The sequence below is a fragment of the Fringilla coelebs genome, assembly GCF_963513975.1.
Source record: "Fringilla coelebs genome assembly, chromosome: 2".
NCBI classification, from domain to species: domain Eukaryota; kingdom Metazoa; phylum Chordata; class Aves; order Passeriformes; family Fringillidae; genus Fringilla; species Fringilla coelebs.
Window position 1 is genome coordinate 16352810 of NC_140029.1, and position 18795 is coordinate 16371604.

At 42.8% G+C, this 18795-nt stretch overlaps 1 protein-coding gene across 1 annotated transcript in view; it reads left to right on the plus strand.

The window, feature by feature from the left end:
• The window catches only part of PHKA2 (phosphorylase kinase regulatory subunit alpha 2), a 46167-nt gene extending 28589 nt beyond the window's left edge, over positions 1-17578 (plus strand). The window contains exons 21-33 of the mRNA XM_084201483.1: positions 180-313; positions 1822-1978; positions 3466-3545; positions 3770-3848; positions 3972-4101; positions 4690-4791; positions 5398-5516; positions 9317-9484; positions 10995-11048; positions 12414-12614; positions 13138-13307; positions 14826-14925; positions 16728-17578. Of these exons, the coding sequence (XP_084057609.1) occupies positions 180-313; positions 1822-1978; positions 3466-3545; positions 3770-3848; positions 3972-4101; positions 4690-4791; positions 5398-5516; positions 9317-9484; positions 10995-11048; positions 12414-12614; positions 13138-13307; positions 14826-14925; positions 16728-16832 (1599 nt within the window). The 3' untranslated portion in view covers positions 16833-17578. The remainder of the gene's footprint in view (positions 1-179; positions 314-1821; positions 1979-3465; positions 3546-3769; positions 3849-3971; positions 4102-4689; positions 4792-5397; positions 5517-9316; positions 9485-10994; positions 11049-12413; positions 12615-13137; positions 13308-14825; positions 14926-16727) is intronic.
• Positions 17579-18795: the final 1217 nt, after the last annotated feature.

The window sequence follows — 18795 nt, forward strand, 5'->3', positions numbered from 1 at the left end:
CTATGTCTTCAGTACCCTGGCAAGAACTAAGTGATGTGTCTGTATTTCAAGTGCAGAGCTTTGTTGCAAGACTGTTGTGATTTTTTAAATGCCGTTTTAATTAAAGTTACAGGAAATTACATATCTGCTACTTTTTTCAAGGTCATGTCTTGTGATTTTTCATCCATCTTTGTTATCAGGACCATGAAAATGTTTTGCACTTACCTAAAGATGCTCATGGTGATTTGGATTGCAGGAAGCTCGTTGATCAGCTGAAAGAATGTCCAACACTCCATGATCAAGCAGATATCTTGTATATCTTGCATATACTCAAGTAAGTTGCCTGAGTATGAACTTCAGCATCTTTAAGTTTGGTCACAGATATCTGATTATTCTTGTGCAAAAGGTTTCCCCTGTTCAGGTAGTGTTTTGAGGGGACAGTGGAAATATTTGGGGCTTTAACAATCATATTTTCAGTTAGTTTGACTAGAGGAATTATTTGGATACAAAAGAAGACTTGTGCATATTCTAGAGTTGATTGGCACACAGTTGCAAATACATAAAGTCTCCAGGGCTCACAAATTAGATGCACAAATCCTTTCCATGAATGAGAACACACGCTGCTGTACTTGTGGCACTCCATTTGAAGTTCACAAAGATTTGGTGTGATTTTCATACCCAAGAACGAAAGTGGAGGGAAAATTCTTCTTGTCATTTTATAACTAAAGGCAAAATGCAATTTTAATGAGCGTTCACTATTTTTCCTCTAATCCCTTTGCATATTTAAGTATACAACTGGCTAAAATTTGGTACTTTTTAAAACATTCTTGGAAGCAGTCTGGACCCATCTGCTAGAGTTAGTAAACACCTGCTATTGAATTGGTTTGATGGGAACAAAGTACAAATAGAAACAACGGAATCATCATCTGGAGGGTGTTTATTGAGCTTGTTTTCTTTTCCTGTGCAGGAGAATACTGCTGGAACCTGTCAGGTAGTTAGCTTTTGGTGCAAAGACAAGTATGTGTTAATCACAGATGATCTTCCCTTCTGCTACAAAGACTGCGTTTTTGTTTATTTTAGTCTGCCTCCTATGTGGACATCTTTGATCTTCTTGATTTCCCAAGCAAAATGTTTAGCATCCTCTCTTAAAGAGTAAAGGAAATCCTATAAAAAATATGTTTTGTTGTTTAACTGCTTGTAACACCAGTAATTTCACCAGGGGAGGCTCTGTTGGGCAGGCAGATGGACCTCTGGTGGACTCTGTCAGCAGGAGTTGAAAAGTCATTCTGTGACAGTTCAAAACATTACCAAAGAGAAGCCATAATGCAGTGAATTTCAAAAGCAAGCTTCAAAAGTGAATTTCAAAAGAGGGGAACAGAAATCTCCTTTGCTTTTTTCAGTAATGGCATAAGCAACACAGAAGTTTAGTTAATGGCTAAGAAAGAGGAATGGCTAAAAAATCCCCCTGAAGGATCTGGAAAATGGGTGTAGTCTTCAGCAGTACTGAAGATATTGTTGAATTCTGCTCTGACAAAGCACTACATGGAGTGTTCCTCCAGCAAACTGTCCGTGTGAATGCTCAGTTTAAAGTCCGGTAGGAAAGCCTTCAGGTGGTTCATTTTCAAGTTGCTGGCTCACAGCTGAGTGAGTGCTCAAGTTAGTGTGAAAGTTCTGGTATCAAGAAGATTTTGTCCACATGTAATCAATCTGTGGTGAAGGCACAGATGTCCCATTTGGTATTTAATTCTGTCACCAACATGAACAAAGCAGTCAAAATCCAGCTGTGTGGTAAAGTTCATCGTCATGCCTGATGACAATTACCTCCTGTTTGTTTTGTGGCAGAGGTGCTGACTGGGACACAGAGCTGGATGGACAGTATGGTGTCACTGTTCACTGCCTCCTCAATGAGCTCTACAGAAAGGCAGGCCTCAATCAGGAATGGGGCTTAATCCGTTACATTTCTGGCATACTCAAAAAGAGAGTTGAAGTCTTGGCTGAGGTATGAAATACAAATAATCCTGGTTCAGCTTCCTGCCTGGGAACAGGCATAAAACTACCAGTTTGCTGTTGGGGTTTGTGCTTGCCCTTCTTCTGGTTATACCTTACAGCATATATAGTGCAGCTTATTTAATTAAATATTGGTTGTTTTTCTGATCCAGAGTCTTACTACATCTTTATCTTTCATCTGTACTGCAAACTGTGCTAATGTTGGCATGGACTGAGAATGTCACACTGTAAATAGTTGTGAAGGTTTCATTTCATCTCTGTTAATTGGAGAAGCTTAATTGTGTGCTTTGAATGCTGCAGTTGTCACTGGTAATTGTCTATTGCTGTTGTGATATGCTCCAAAAGTGTATGAACACTTTTGGAGCACTGCTATGTTAGGGTGCTAGTGATGACACAAAATCATGTTCTGCCCATTTCCATCCCCTTGGGTCAACAGTCTGCCTTGTGAATGGATGTTTGGAACCATTTAAATATCCATGACTATTAAGTGGTAACAAAAAAAAATCCACTGTTAAGAGTACAGATATGATTTTGATCATTACAGAAAGGTTTCCTCCCAAGTATTCTGAAAGTATTTGTTTAATTTTCTAGTAATCCTTGCATATTTTTGAGGAGCTTTTTCTGTAATTCCTGGCCATTTTCAAGGCTCTGTGTCACATCTAGGATGCCTTATTTTAGTGACAGTCCTGTCTATGGGGAGCAGTTTGTGATAATCACTTTGCATGGTACTTCATAAAGCACAGAACTTTTTGCCTTCTTAAGACACAACGGACGAGGAGTACAGACACGCTCACAAAAAGCCATGTATGTTAACTTGAGAAGGTATTGACAAAGAACTGGGGAGGAAGAATAGAGATTATCTGTTTTCTTCCATATTAAGGGAGTGAAAATAAACTCTTCAAAATCAGAGGAACACTGCTCTGTGATGTTTTTTGATTCAGGATACTAAAACAGGTAAACTGAACATCCACTTTAAAAGGAGGTCAATATGAAAGAGTAAACACTGTGGTACTGGGGAAAGTACCTATTTCAGACTGTATCAGGAATGTGATGCAGTATGCTGGGTGTTTGTTTTAGGAGATATGTTAGTACACACGATTTTTTAACTAATGCTGCCAAACTTTGCATTGAATAAAAATATTATTGTCTTAAATAAAGAACAAAACTTTATCATATGATAAAGGATGAAAGCCTTTATTGATCTGCCAGCCCCACTAGAGTTCCTAATCTTGTCATTATGCTGCTGATTTCACTGAGCAGGGAAACAGGCTACTTTCAAACTCTCATAACCCTGTTGACTCAGGAGATCTTTGGCAACTATTGAACAGCATTCTTCTGGATTTGCGTATCTGGTAATTAGTAGAAATGCATTTAAATATTGCTAAAGAAATGGAATTAATTTGATTTGGTGAATTACAAGCCATATCACTTCCATATGACACAGAGAAAGGTCTCATGCTTTTTGTCCCCTTACGATAGGCATGCACAGACCTTCTGTCACACCACAAGCAACTTACAGTGGGCCTGCCACCAGAACCCCGTGAGAAAATCATTACCACGTAAGTTCTGCCTCGGGCACAGGCTGCCCTTCATCTTCCTGCTGGTACCATTCTGCTGCTATTATCTGCTTTTAAACCTTACTCCTTGCCCTCAAAGGGATTTGCAGCTACCCAGGTAGAATTGTAGGCACCTTTGTTCTGGGTGATTTGATGCCAGTGCTTGCTCAAGAATTTAATAGCTGGTTGTGCTGAGTCACTGCTACCTGTGGTTTGACTTCTTGCAGCCCACTGCCACCTGAGGAGCTCACAGATCTCATTTATGAAGCTAGTGGCCAAGACATCAGTATTGCAGTCCTGACACAGGTATGCAGCCTGTGCAAAAAGGCTTCTTGGACTGTGACCAGTGCTGCACCAGTGTTTGCTCTGAGACAGGGAAATTCATGAAGACCCAGTCTGACAGGTGCCTTTCTGGATCTGTCCTTACAGGAGATAATTATGTACTTGGCGATGTACGTCCGCTCACAGCCCAGCCTTTTTGTGGAGATGCTCCGGCTCCGCATTGGTCTGATAATCCAGGTGATGGCCACTGAGCTGGCACGAAGTCTGAAATGCTCAGGTAGGAAGCAGTTTCATTGTAAGAGTACTTATGGTATCATTTTTGCTTCACCCTTTGTGGTTGATCTTTTCATTGATATGTGTTTAATTCTTCTATTAACCTCTTGGTTTGTATGTGCAGTTACAAACCTTGAAAATCATGGGTTTTTTTAACTTAATGAAAGATTTCTCTCCCCCCAGCACCCAGTTATTCAAAGAATATCAGGATATTCTTTATGGAATAACTCTGTCTCTGGAATTTAGATCCACGTGTCATCTGCTGTTGGGAGATGGCTGTCATACCTTTCCAAGTGATCTTGTTCTATAAGGGAGCAACTGCTTTCTCATCATGAGCTTCAGTGGAGTTTTGCACAAGCTAGGACATAATAAAGATTAATGCAAATAATGTTATTTCTGTGGAGTATTTGTTGTTTAGTCCTGAAATATATTTTCTATGAAATGTGACTACGTATTAATTTTTTTAAAGGAAGGGCTAACGAAAGATTTAAATGTGATTGGACTTCATTCACAGTTTCCTTAGCCAGCTTAATGGCTTGTTGTCTTCCCAGTGACATTTGTCATTCTGTTTTGCTTTATTTTGTTTAACTAGGTGAAGAAGCTTCAGAGAGCTTGATGAATCTAAGCCCATTTGATATGAAAAGTCTCCTACATCATATTCTCAGTGGGAAAGAGTTTGGAGTGGAAAGAAGCTGTAAGTTGTTCATTTTTATTTGTTAAGTTAGATTGTCTTACAAGAAGGGATCTATTCTTTCTGCATGTAAAATAAAGGTATAGGTAATGTATTAATCATGGGTGACCAGTACATGTGTATGTCTGCTGTGAAATTAACAAAACACATATGGTGGAAGCTATCCTGCACTGAAATAAGATTGTATCAAGTTTTCAGTAATAGGAAGGCAATCTTTTAAAATGAAGAAATTTTTTGGAACCAGAACAAAAGGCATTAAAAGATCATATCTAACCTGCCTTCAAGAAGCATATCTTTGATGCCCACATATTCCTGACTGGCACATCAGCTGTCTCCTGGGCTCTTCCATAGACCCTCAGAGACTCATTGCAATTCTGACTAAATTTGCAGTTGCTCACTGTCTTGGAAAATCAGTTTCTGGATATCCAAGAATGGATTGAGGCCCCTTTCTGGATAAATCAGATTTGAACTCTTGATGTGATTCTGTGAAAGGATGCTGTCACCAAGAGCATTGCACATTTCTGAAATGATTTCTGTTTAACTTCTTAGATAGAATTGAATCTATTTTTCTACCCCTAGAATGTTAAAAATGTCCATTTGCTTCTTCAGTGCGACCTGTAGATTCTTCTTCATCCAGCCCTGCAATTTCTATTCATGAGATGGGGCATTCTGGAGCAACCAAAACAGAAAGAAGTGGCATTACTAAATTGAAGAGTGAGATGAAGCAGGTGAGGGTTTTCTGTCAATGCTCATCAGAAAGTACAGCTGTTCTGAAACTGTGGTATGTCAGGTTTTATTCCTGCTAAATGACAGAAATTTCCAAGGTTGCTTTGATTTTAAAACTGATCGCTAAATAGAAGGTAGTTAAGGGATGTTTCCTCCAAAAATGTTCTTCCTCTTTTGTTCTTGTTTCACATGCTGAACGTAGAAGAACTTGATCAAACTGTAATGCATTCATGGTGTCCATCATAAAAACAGCTCTTCTATCATGTTTAGCTAAGGGAAAGTCAGATGAACAAAGAGAAGCTTTTATGAAGTGTTCATTCTTGTACTTGGCCCAAGTGGCAATACTGGGCCACATGCCTTTTGAAAAAGATCCATGTGGAAAAGGAATCTCGTTTTGTTTTCTTCAGGCTTTGTTTCTTGAGGAATGGAGGATGATTACTACTAGAATTTATACATGTATACTCAAGTCCAATAGTTTAAATTATACTTCAACTGAGTATATGGAGAGATCACAGAAAACACAATGAAAATACTCTGAATGAATGTGACTGATGGTTTTTTATGAGTGATTTGATTTCTCTATTTTGTGTCTCTATTAGTAATTTTCTTTTGTTTTAAATAAATAGGAAGGTAGTGGTCAAATAAAATACATTTGTAAGAATGGTTCTATTTTTCCTCATGGGTTATTCAAACTAGAGAGAGAAGGCTCCAAGAGACCTTATTGCAGACTTGCAATATATAAAGGAGGCTTAAAGGAAGGATGAAGAGATGCTTTTTGCCAAGGCCTGTAGTGACAGGATAAGGGGCAATAGTTTGAAACTGAAAGAGTGGGTTTAGATTAGATGCAAAGACAATTTTTTAATGTAAAGGGAGAGGCAGTGGAACAGGTTGCCCAATGAAGTTGTGGATGCCCTGTCCTTGGAAATATATAAGGTCAGATTGGATGGGGCTTTGAGCAGCCTCATCTAAGGAAATATTTGATGTTTTCCTTTGATTGATGAAACAGATTGAATAAGCCTTCAGAAAGGAGTGGCATTTTTACATGGTCTTAACATGAAGCATTTGCTGGTGGCAGGAAAGATCAGTTAATGATACTTCATGGGACATGGTCAGGCAGGGAAGCAGAGACCCCGGACCTGGTTGCTGTGTTTGAGCTGTGCCACCCGTGCAGCATCATTGTGGATGTGGGGGAGGCTGTGAAGGTGCTGCTGACTGTGCTGCACTGGCCCCGAGGTGACCTTGGAGGTCAGTCTGAGCAGAGCTCCCAGTCAAATGGCATGTCTGGAATTAGGGCCTTTCCAGGAAGGAGGAGGGACAAGGCACTAGATGGCAGCATTATTTTGTTTGAAATGCAGAGGTGGGCCTGAGCTGGAATACTTGGGCCTCTCTTGACATTAGTAACGTAGTTCCTTTGTTGCTTTCACATTCCACGGAAACTTGGTATTTTACACGGAGGAGGAGTCGGCTGGGTTTATTTTTGTACCCCCCCCCACCCCCAGTTTGCCTTTCCTGCTGCTTCCTGCCACATCTCGCTGCATTCTCTGAATAATTGCCTAGCAGTGAATGTTGTATCACTTCGGCAGGGGTTGGGTGGGGTGGTGCACTTTGTTGTTACAGGGAATATTTCTAGTACTTGTATTAACATCTCTGGAGTTTTGAGCAACTGCAGCTCCCTCTTTTGTGGCTGTTCTTTCTTCAGTCAGAACCATTAACACTGAATGTGAAGGCATGGCTTGGGTAGGCAATTAGAAGAAAGTTCTTAAAGTATTTCAGCAAAAAAATGTGCCTTGCAGCTTTTTGTTTACTGCTGTCCATCCAGTTGGCAGCCTGCTGTCTCTCCAGCAAGATGACCTTCTCATGCAAAGAGAAGCTGGTGGCATTGCAACAAATGGGGAATGGAAGTAGGGAGCTCAGTTTTTACCTCAGCCCCAAGTGACAGGGAAGCTTTTGCTTGCATCTTAAACTGGAGGTTTGTGCTGGCCACGCTGGGAGCTTCATGGATGGATGGGCTGCCAAACAGGCTCCTGGCATGGTGGGCTCAGCCTCATGGTCACCCTGGGAATCAGCAGCCGCTGCCCTGGTATCAGCTGAAGGGCAGCACTGCATGAGGCCAGGGCTTGCTGCAGTTTTCCCTGAGTACCTGAGGTTATTCCCTATTTCTTGTCTTTTCACCTTTGTGTTACCTAACCTTGGCTGTGTTCTGTTCTCCTGGCTGTCTGATGTTGGTGTCTGGTTTTGTTTTGTAGTTCTTTCACGAGGGACACTCCATGTCCAGCAGCATGTTTGCTTCCACGGTAAAACACCATCTGTAGCTCTGCGCCTGCCCTTCACCCTGTGTGTGTTTGTGTGTAAGGGTCTTGGTTCTAGACACTTCCTCTGCCTTCTCCTGTCTAAAACCTTGTTTTCAATCCCTACCTCTTTGTCTTGTCTCCAATGGAAAGTAATTCTCATTAGTAATGTTCTAATAGAAGTTGAGTCTCACATTTAGATCCATTTAGTTCTTCTGAAGCTTAAGCAGTTGTAGCAGATAAAGTACTATAGCAGATTCAGCTACTTGATACTGGATTTTTACAGGTGTCTTCATCATGTAATAGTAATGCAGTGTTGATAAATGCTGACAGCCTCTGGACAGTGGGGAGGCCAGAACAGCTTCAAGTTGCTGAGATAGGAATTGCATGGGTATCTCTTCAAGTCATCTTCTTTCAAGGCAGAGAACTGTAGCTCTTAAGCTCTCACTGTCTGCATCTTCAGACTTACTGTCAGTGGCACACCTCCCAGTTGCCCTAAAAACACAGCTACAGAGCAGGAAGTACTGTCTGTCATGGTCAGTTTGCAGGGCAAAGGAACAGCAAACATTGGAACATCAAAAGAACACCACGTGTGCCTCATGGATGCTAGTAGCAGTGGAAATGGACTGTTTGCTGAAGACTTTTTGCAGAGTTTGGCTATGTAGAGTCTATGAGCCTGCACTTTCCAAACATGCAGTTTGCAGTCATTTTCCTCCTTCCCCATTACATTGCTCAGGTAGCTTCTTATATGGAGATAAAGGGATTTAAGATGACTCTTTCAGTGAAGTCCTTTCTGGGCTAAAAGTAACAGGTATCAAAAAAGGAGGAGAACACAGAAGAGTCTCTGGGAGTGCAAGGAATGGGCAGACTGCCTGTGTGAAAATCACAACAGCAATTCGGTGGTATTGCCCCAACTTTGAAAATTATCTGCTGCCTAACTTAGTGTTCAGACCTGGTAGAGTAAAATAATAGAGCAACAAGGGTAATAAAGGAAACAAGACTAATACTTACAGAGAGGCAGGCATGATGATTTTGTGGCCTCATTAAGTCAATTTTAAATCTACTTACTTTAATGGAACTTTTGCATGAGGGCCTCTCTTGCTGGACTTCTGAAGCCTTTGATACTTTTACAGCCTTGAGCCCCACATCCAAGTGAATGGGAACTACCTGCAGATTCCCCACCTTGCACACCAGTGACACTGCCCTGGAGGCAGCTTGTCCTTGTTAAAATAGTCAGATGCTGCATTGAACCAAGCAGTGAACTTGACTGGGTTATGCCATGTTGAAGTGCTTGCCTGATTTGTTGAGAAATGATGGAAGTACTTGAGAAATGAAGCTTGTTGCAAAGGGGAGAGATGGGGATGAATGATCCGTCCCACCCCATCATCCTGTATGACACCAAGGCCTGTATTTTTTCCCTGGTTCTGAGGCAGCATTATAACAGAAATGCATTGGCCAGGAGTGGCACTTGGGATGATAGAAAGCGACTAACCAAAGCTTTAATGTCCTTACAGAGGGGCAGTACTCCATCCTCTCCCACCAGTTCTTCTCCGACTGGCTCCAGCGGGGACATGAGCTGGGGTGACAGAAAAGGGCAGTGGCTGCGCAGGAGGAGGCTGGATGGTGCTATTAACAGAGTTCCTGTTGGCTTTTATGAGAAAGTGTGGAAGATCCTTCAGAAGGTAAGCTGGATGCTGTGGAGGAAGCCAGCAAGCTGTAACTCGGGAAGGTGGTGGTCCAGGGGTGGCATCTTGCTAGGAGTGGAAGTTGGTCAACAGGTGAAACCAGAGTGGCTGTTAGAAGGGTGTCTCTTGAACATGAAAGGGCTCCATTAACACAAGTTCATGTGTTTCTTTGAAAGTGTGTTTTTCTCTGAAACCACCAATGCTGAATTTTGGCTGAATGACTCTGTTCCGCCACTGCCTGTTGTGCATCCCCTGGCCTAATGCACATTGTCAGTGCACTTAAAGGGCACTGCAGTGCAATGCAGTTCTGTGCTCCAGGCCAGAAAGGCTGTGAGAAATGAAGTAGAAAACTGCTCTAACTCTTCCAGAATGTGTTGAGACCTCTTGCTGGCTCTTCTGAGCTGTACGGCATTCTTACCCTTTTTTGTTTGTTAGTTTGGTTTTAATTGAAAAGTAAGTCCTTGCCAGCACCTTGGATATCAGGGGTATAGAAATGTAAAAATAAATGCAACTCTCCGGGAAGAAGGAGAAGGGAATTACAAATTTTAACTTAGTTCAAAGTGATTATTCTCCTGCTTTTCTGCTTTGCTGGATACAGGCCAGCATTTGGCACCTTGCAGCACTGAGCTGTTCGTGCTTGCTTAGTTGAGAAAAGAGTGCATCACCAATTTAGGCTGGTTTGTCCTTCTAAAATCCCTTACACTGAAGCTGCTACTGTTGATGTCAGCCAAGACAAATCATATATGACCTCTTGGTTATTTACTAATAGGATCTTCCAGCAGAGTGAGCATCACTTCTGACCTAATGTAATAGCTGGAAGTAATTGTATGGTTTTTTTGGCTGTTAAAATGTATTGTGCTTATTTTCAATATTTCATTCTTAAAGTCTTTTTGGACTATTCATAAAATCTGTCTCCTCTTCTTGGTATGTTTCTTTTCTATACCTCACATACCCAGATGTGTCCCCCCTTAACCTCCCTTTTCACCATTAAGGTTTTGTCATCGTTTCCTTTATACCACTTGTTATTTCTCTCCCCCAGTGGTTGACATCCTGAGGTGTGGTGTCCTGGATCCAAAACACATAACTAAATGTTGTTCTAGTGAAAATGAAAAAAGATTCTTGCTTTTGTGGTCTGTTGTCTTGCTTTTGTGTTATCTTTTATTTCCAAATCCCTTCCAGCAGAATGCTCCCATCGATTTGTTCCCTCCTTTGTGTGCCTTTGCTGTAGTGGCTCCTGAAGTGCTCTGCTTCGTTAGCTGGGCTGGAGCACAGCATGCTCTGGTGTGTCATGTCAGGCTATTTCTAATCTTTGCCAGTTACATAATAACTTCTTCAGGAAGGATAAAATAATATTTTTGAACAGGGCTTTTTGTGTCATTTGGGGTTTTTTTTGCTTTGCCTTTTTTTTTTCCCCTAACTGAAAGTTGTTACATATTGGCTTAGAACAGAGAACCCTCAGATTGACTTGCAAGAACTGTAATTTCTGTTCACTCTTGAAATGTTTCAGTGCCATGGTCTGTCCATTGATGGGTATGTCCTTCCTTCTTCAACCACCAGAGAGGTACAGTAAAATGCCCATGATTTTCTAGCCACGTGTCTGAATATTTGGATTGACAGTGTAAGATGCAGCAGGGCCTCTTACAGATACTTGGTTTCACCTTTAGAACATCTGGACCTTCCTCCAGCACCTCTGCCAGCTTCTCTGGGTCTGTGGAGGTGAATTCCTGCCAGGCAGGCCTGGGAGGAGGCTTGTGACAGGTTTTCCCTTTGCTGAGCCTGCCTTCTGCACACCCTCACTGTCCCCCTGTGCCCACTGGGAGGCTCCAGAGAGGGTGGCTGGCAGCAGCCCTTTGGGGGGAAGGTGAGGCAGCACAGACTTTCTGGAATAAAGTGGACGTGTTACTTGCCACTTATTTTTTTGATATGCTGCAACAGCAGGCAGTGTATTTTGGCTTCACAGTCTCAGAAGTAAATACCAGTTAAGGATGATTGTTTCTAACCAAAGCTTTAGCTCTTTAAATCCATAATATTTTTTTGCATTTTTTTCTTAGCTGGATTCTGTCTAGGTGCTCTGGCAAATTTTGAGTTCACATCTATAAAAGAAACTCTTATGAATAGGAATCCATCAGTGCAAGAGTGGTACTAGTGGGTCCAAGACTGTTTTCCTGAGTGTTTCTCTCACATTTGTCTCTGGCTTCCTTCTTTTCTGAGGAACTGTGGTAACAGTGGTAACAGCTGAAGAGGGGAGCTTGAATTTTCTGCCGAATTTAAATGGTGGGGTTTGTGCCTTTTTTTCAGAGAGAAGAGCTTTATGTATCTCTGTTGTGTAGATAAAGAGACTTCTATTTTTAGCCTGTCAGACCTGGACAGTATCTAATTTTGCTGTTTAAAGCAATTGAATAAAATAAGCACAAACTTCCTAAGGCAGCATAGCATCCACAGGGCTGTGCCAGTGCAAATTAAGCTGCTCTGCAAACAGAACAGTGATATTTCTGCATAGCAAAGCTCAGGGGTCGTTTAAAAATCACCCCTCTAAGCAGGTGGTTATTTTTAAAATTCAGTACTAAGTTTGGCTTTGCAACTCACCTGCAATGCCAGAAAGGATAGGTACAAGGCAGAGTGTGTGAGATCACAGCCTGAGGAGCAAAGAGTTAACGTGCCAGCTAAGCACCAGCAGCACTGAATGTGAGATGTGTGTGTGATGGGGCTGGAGCAGGCTTCTGGACGTTGTGTAACTGTTTGCAGAATCAGGTCTAGCAACACGAAAACTTTCTGTAAGTGCTAAAGCTGCACAAACATTTTGTTCACTTCAGTCAGTCTGCCCCCATGTGCGGAGAGGAGCATATGTTTCAGTGCTTGCAGGATGTGAGGAGCTAGTCTTTTGGATTTGTCAGTTTGTCTTTCCATTTCCACTCAAACTTGCCAGATGACCCCGTGCGAAATCAAGTTTGCGGTGCACGTGGAGTCGGTGCTGAACCACGTCCCCCAGCCCGAGTACAGGCAGCTGCTGGTGGAAGCTATTCTGGTCCTGACGTTCCTCTCCGACATCGAGGTGAACAGCATCGGGGGCATCATCCACGTGGACAGAATCGTGCACATGGCCAATGACCTCTTTCTGCAGGAGCTGGTGAGCTCAAAGGGCAGTGGGGGGAAGCCTCCTCCTTTCAAAATTATCCCCTGCTCTTTTTTTAATGTGTGTGATGAACTTGATTTTGTCCTGGCTCTTTCTCCTACAAAGGCAGACCAAATCACTTAAGTATCTTCTGGAAATATATTTGGCAAAATTAATATAAGAATCACAGGAGATTTAAAGGGAGTAAATTTGTAGTAGCTAACATGCTCTGAAGTACAAGGGTAGATTGAAGTGAAGTCCTGCTTTATCAAGGCATTATTCTTACCAGTATTTGAGTAATCCCACCCATTCCCCCCAAAGGACAAAAATCCATGAAGTTATATGTTCTTCATTTACTTGCACTGATCCAACTAAGTCATGTGGGCCCTATTGTAATCCTGATTAGGGTTTTCATGAGGGGAAAGAGAATTGTTTTCAGTATTCAGCACAAATAAAAAATCATAATGTGGTGGGGTTTTTTTTCCAATAAATAAGCATGCATGCCTAACTTGCTCTACTTTTGCTTGTGTCTTTACAGAAATCATTTGGAGCTACTGGCAGTATCTTGGAAAAAGACGCAGCCACAGGAATTTGCCACTTTTTTTATGACAGTGCTCCCAGCGGAGCCTATGGCACCATGACTTACCTAACAAAAGCCATAATTATTTATTTACATGATTTCCTGCCCAGCACAGGCTGTGCAATGCAGTAAGTGATGCCTCACATGGGAGGAAAGGCTCAGAGGCTTTTCCTCCCAGTTCCGTGTCACAAACCCCTTGGTTGCTGCCTTTGTGTGTGCCATGCACTTAGTCAGCATTTGGCACTGCTGGGGGTGCTCTGTGCACACCTACTGCTGGGGACAGGGAGCTGGAATTTGGCCTGGTTTTAGGAGAGTGTGTGAGAAATAACAAATAGTGAGGCTTATTCTGCCCAAAGTGCATAAATGTAATTCGTATTAAATTAGCAAGAATTATACAGTTCTGCCAAGGGGAAAAGAGATTACGCTGTGGAGATCAAAAGGCATAATAAAACAAGGGAGCTGCATCTCAGGCATAGAGTCTCACAAATAAGGGAAGTGATGGAATTCATTAATTTTTCTCCTGCTGTGTGTAAATGTACATCGTTGTGAATCACTAATGCACAGTGTGAAACATCCAGGGAAATGTAAATTAGAGGAGTAAGAATAACTTGAAATAACGTGGTGATATTTCTAATACACTTTTATCCTGATTCTCTTCTCATTTGCACCTAGTCAGTGCAGGGCTAATGCCAGTAGGGACAAACATCCTACAATATCCACTAATTTGGGAGGATAGCCTCTGTCAGGAAGCTGCATCTGTCTTTAATCTGAATAGCTTCCTTCCCTGCGTCCCCAGGACTTTGGAGGCAAAATCTCAAGACTCCAGCTTCTCCAGTGTGACAGACAGTTTTATGCCTGTAATCCTTTCCTCTGAATGGAGCAAGACAAACCTCATCCACTTGAGCACCCTTTCCAAGTCTCCTGATCATTTCCCTTGCAAACAGCCTCAGAGTTAAGAATGGCATAATTGTGGCTTTTCCAGTGTAGCATGAGTTTATGGAAGGCTTTGATGTTTCTCTTTGTTTTGGTTTGGGTTTGTTTTTTTTTTTTTTTCCTTTTTATTTCCTTTGCCATTTTTTCTTTCTTCTTTTTAGTTTGAAGTCACACTGGTCTCATGTAATTAGGGGTTGGGCTGCCTGGAAGTCTCCCTGCAGACAGTTCCCAGGTTAATGCTGTCAGTTGGAAGCTCTGAGGTGCTGCAGAGAGTAGGTGCATCCTGCATGGAAATGACTCCATGGCCATTTAAACTGAAGAGTTTGGCAGCCTCTGGAGAGGGAAACTCTGCATTACCCTAGGTACTGGCTGTGGTTTTCCTTGTGCCTGTGCTGCTGGCTTTGCCACCAGCCACATGTCAGCATCTGGCTAACAGCTTGGGAAAGTGGCAGTAGCTTCAGCATCCCATGGCCACAGACAGGCTCCCTCAGTAGCACTGCTGCCATGTGAGCAGAAAGGATCAGAGCAATTCTGTCTTACGAGGTAGAGGTGAAAAGAGCAGATAGGCCTGTAAAAATAAGTACTTTCTGAGCTATATAAGCCTGACAGGCTGCCTGCTGTCCCTCTACACAATCACTGCTGCTATAGCAGTGGACTGAGAGAGTGGAGGTGTAGGAGGCCTTATTGTGAGGTGATTTAATGTTTTTTTTCAGAGACCAGAGGAGTTTGGTAGTCCAGAGGACCAGGAGCTCTGTGTTAACCACCATGGGAGCCATGGGCCTGCGTAGGGGCCAGTATAAAGTGACAGTTCAGGTACAATTAGCACTTGGGTGTGAAAGTTATTTTATTGGCATGGTGCCTGTTTTGTAAGGATTTGCCTTTGTTATTATTTGGTGTGGGTTTTTAACTTTTTATATGTATTGTGAGAGCTCACTTGGCTTGTTTCCCAGTGAAAGGAAGTAAAATCCTTTGTCTAGTTTAAGCAGATGTGACAGTGCTGAGTATAAGCACAACAATAGCAAGGTGATGTTTTTTTATTCTACCCGGTATCATACAAAAAGTAGTAGCAGTTACTTTTGCTTTTCTTCTTGAATCCTAGATTGAGAGAGATGCAAGATGACTTTTTGTGCAGACTTCTGATTTATTTTTTTTTTTACCTACTGTGTGAATTTGTTTTTAGAAACAAGAAGGCTGATGTTAGTTTTCCATGCACCTGCATTGAAGTGTAAAGCATGAAATGTATGGCCTAACATACCTGGACACCCCCTAACACTTCTTTGTTTTAAATGGGAGTGTCATTGGTGTCTTTACCTTCAAATTCACAGTAAGACCTAGGTTATGGCATATTCATGATGATCACAATGCATTACCACGTGGAATGCAGGCAATTGGAAAGTATTTATGTGGTAATTTGAAGAGTTTAGGTATCTATGTGGTGGTGCAGGGTGGTACTCAAACACAAGACTAGTGGAAGGCAACTTTATGTTACTTGCAGGGTCAGGCACAGCTGCACAGGAGCTGGCAGAATAAGGACCTGTGTCCAGCTCAGAGCTCATATCACATGCTGGCCCCAGCCCTGCTCCCCAGGCCAATGTCCCCCCTTCTCACGTTGCTGCCTTCCCCCTGCTGCCAGCAGGGACATGGGTTTGTCAGACTAAACAGACTAAAAGTGCCATTGATCTCCCTCAGCTGCTGGTCCCACAGGTTACTGTGAAAACTCAATGGGTGGAGTACAAAGTTTGTCTGGATTCTCTCCTGCTAATTGTAGTCTCCTTTCTCAGGGAAAGAGTCCTGCTTGTTCCTGGAAGGTGCAGGTGAACCACAGAGTCCTTGGCTGCCCTGCAAAGGGGCAGCCACTTTCTGTGGGGTAGTGAAACACATGACCTGCCCCATGTGGGCATGGGACACTGCAGGAACGTGTCACCCCTCTGGCAGCAGCCAGGGCCTTGAGTGAAGTGAGAGCTTCACTGAGTCAGTCCAAGTCCAACCTTGGGCACTTTTTGGAGTGGTTGGCAGGTAGGAGTTGCCCAGAAAGCAGGAGAGAGATGCTGCCAGCTGTAGCTGTAGGGTGAGAGCTTGGCACTCATCTGCAGGCTGATTCAGGCACTGCTTAAAGGACCACTCACATCTGGAATATTAAGTGGCTGCTGCATAGAATCATGACTGTAAAAAAGGGATTGAGGATGTGGGTTAAAGAAGAGCTTCTGCCCGAACACTTTGGATTTAAGTACAAGCAGCAGGGCTTTTTCCCACTCCCAGTTTCAGTCTCAAGTGGTGTTTATTCCCAGCATTAGATGTTTCACAGTTACTCCCCGTGCCACCCCCCTTCTGTCAGGGGCCAGGGTGCCCTTTGTGCCACTAGCAGCTGACAGGACAGGCTTTCTGTTTTGGCTCCATGATTCAGCTCCTCTCATACCCCAGTCCTGCATCCCCAAAAGGCTCTCACTGCCTGCCGAGTGAAGCTGTGCTGTGACTGTACCTTGGCATCCCCTCTCAGGAAGTGATCCCTCAAGGCCAGTCCCTTCATGCCAGGTTCAGAATTGTGTCCTTAGTGAGGGACATCTACTCTGGAGGCTGCCAGCCGTTCTTCAGAGCTCCTGTGTCTCACTTTACAGCCCAGCTTTGTCCTCTTTACTGAGGCAGGTGGCAAAGGGGAACTCCAGAGCTGCAGTGTCCACACCCACCGCATGGAAGCCAACAGTGGGAAGCAGAGGTGTTAGGCCATTGTAAGTGGAGCCTTTTTGTAACTCCACTGAAATAAGGTGGGACTGATCATCACAGTGCACAGATCAGAATAACTGCATGCTAAAAATATACATTATGTATTACCAATGCCATTAAAGTTTCACTGTAAATTTTGTTTGCACTGTTAAAGATTTTTCTTTCCCCTCCTCCAAGGCAGTAGAAATAAGTGTGTGCATGTTTGTTCATTCATCTGTCAAGTTACAAAATACTTCTGGAAAAGTGTTCTGTATTTAATAGTAGAAAGTAAGATTTAAGAGAGACAGCAGTGCTTTAAGCTTGGGCTGTTGTTACATTCTGGGAGGATAAACCTGGAAGGATGCTTTTTTTGTACTTTCCACACTTCTATTAAATGAAACCAAGCTGCTTTACTCTAGCTCATCTTTAGCTATTAAAATTTAAAGAGGGACTAGGTTGGAACTTTTTCCTACCCTAAAAGCACTTTATGTGCTTTGGATTTACTGAGGCTGAATGAGGTAATACAGTTACCAAAAAGCTCCTGACCTGAGTGTAAGATGCAAGAGAATTAGGTCCAGATTTTCTGACTTCTCCCGCTTGGGAATTGACAGGGTGGTATTGGCAGGAATGGGAATATTGACTTGCAGTCAGGGAAAGGAGACAGGAATGTGAGTGCAAGAGTCTTCAATCTTGCTGCCTTCCAACAACTCAATTTCAGAATTTCTCAGTTTCCTTTTCTTGGTCAAGAATTTATGTTTAACTATGTGCAAGAATATTTAAATGTGGTAGTATTAAAATATGTTTACTCTTGTGTTTTTACTCATTTCTGTTTTTAAGAAACCCATTTAATCTTCAGGAAGAGTGTTCTATGGGGATTTGGGCAGGCTACAAAACACAGGCAAAGAGACACCCCCCCTTAGGCATTGCTCAGAGAGCTAAAGCTTTATTCTGTGTTCTATCATGTGTTGTGTTAACATGCTGTGGATTTAGCCTTCATCAAGGTCACAAGTTACACGGAATCACGGAATCCCAGAATGGGTCATGCTGGAAGAGACCACAGTGAATCATCTGGTCCAACCTCCCTGCTCAGACAGGGTCATCCCATAACATATAGCACAGGATTACATCCAGATGGTTCTTGAATATCTCCAGTGAGGGAGACTCCACACCCTCTCTGGGCATTCTGTTCAAGTGCTCAGTCACTGCACAGGAAAGAAGTTCTTGCTCATGTTCAGGCGGAACTTCCTGTGCATCAGTTTCTGCCCATCGCCTCTTGTCCTGCTGCTCAGCACCACTGTGAAGAGCCTGGCTCCATCTCAGAAACAGTTATGATTGTTTCATAGCTCCAAATCCCAAAAAATATGGGGAAGAGTAACTAGAGGCAAGAGGGAATCTAGTGCAAGTGTAAACACCTTTCAACCAAGATCCTCTAAGCTGTGCCTGTAAACTTTTAGAAGGGTTAAGAGATTGACACGGAATAATTAATTCCTCTGCATCGTGCAAAGAGCAAGATTAAATGCAGAACTATCCATTTTAATCAGATGCTTCCTCCCTGTTTTCCTCTCCTGCAATGGACACCCCACAGCCAGCTCTCTCGTGCCTGTTCCATCACCAGGGTGCGTCTGATATGTTCCTTGTGGTCATCAATGCTCTCAGCTGTTGCTAAGGGCTGCTGGCAGACACATACCAAAGTCTCTCTCCCTACACAGCTGTAGGCATGACCTTGGCAATGTTCAGGGATTAGATTGATGGGGGAGATGCCACCAAGAGGAGGGGATGGATTGTAAGGTCCTGGCAGTGTGTGGCAGTGACACAGTAATACTGTAAAGGTGGGTTTTCATCTCTATCCCATTATTAGCAGGTACAGATCATCTAGGAAGGGCTAAATAAAGGCTTGCACTGTGACCCTATTAAGCAGCCCTTTTTTTTTACTAATGAGTGCAAGCTGAACTTCCAAGACAACCCACAAGAAGTTCTGCCTTT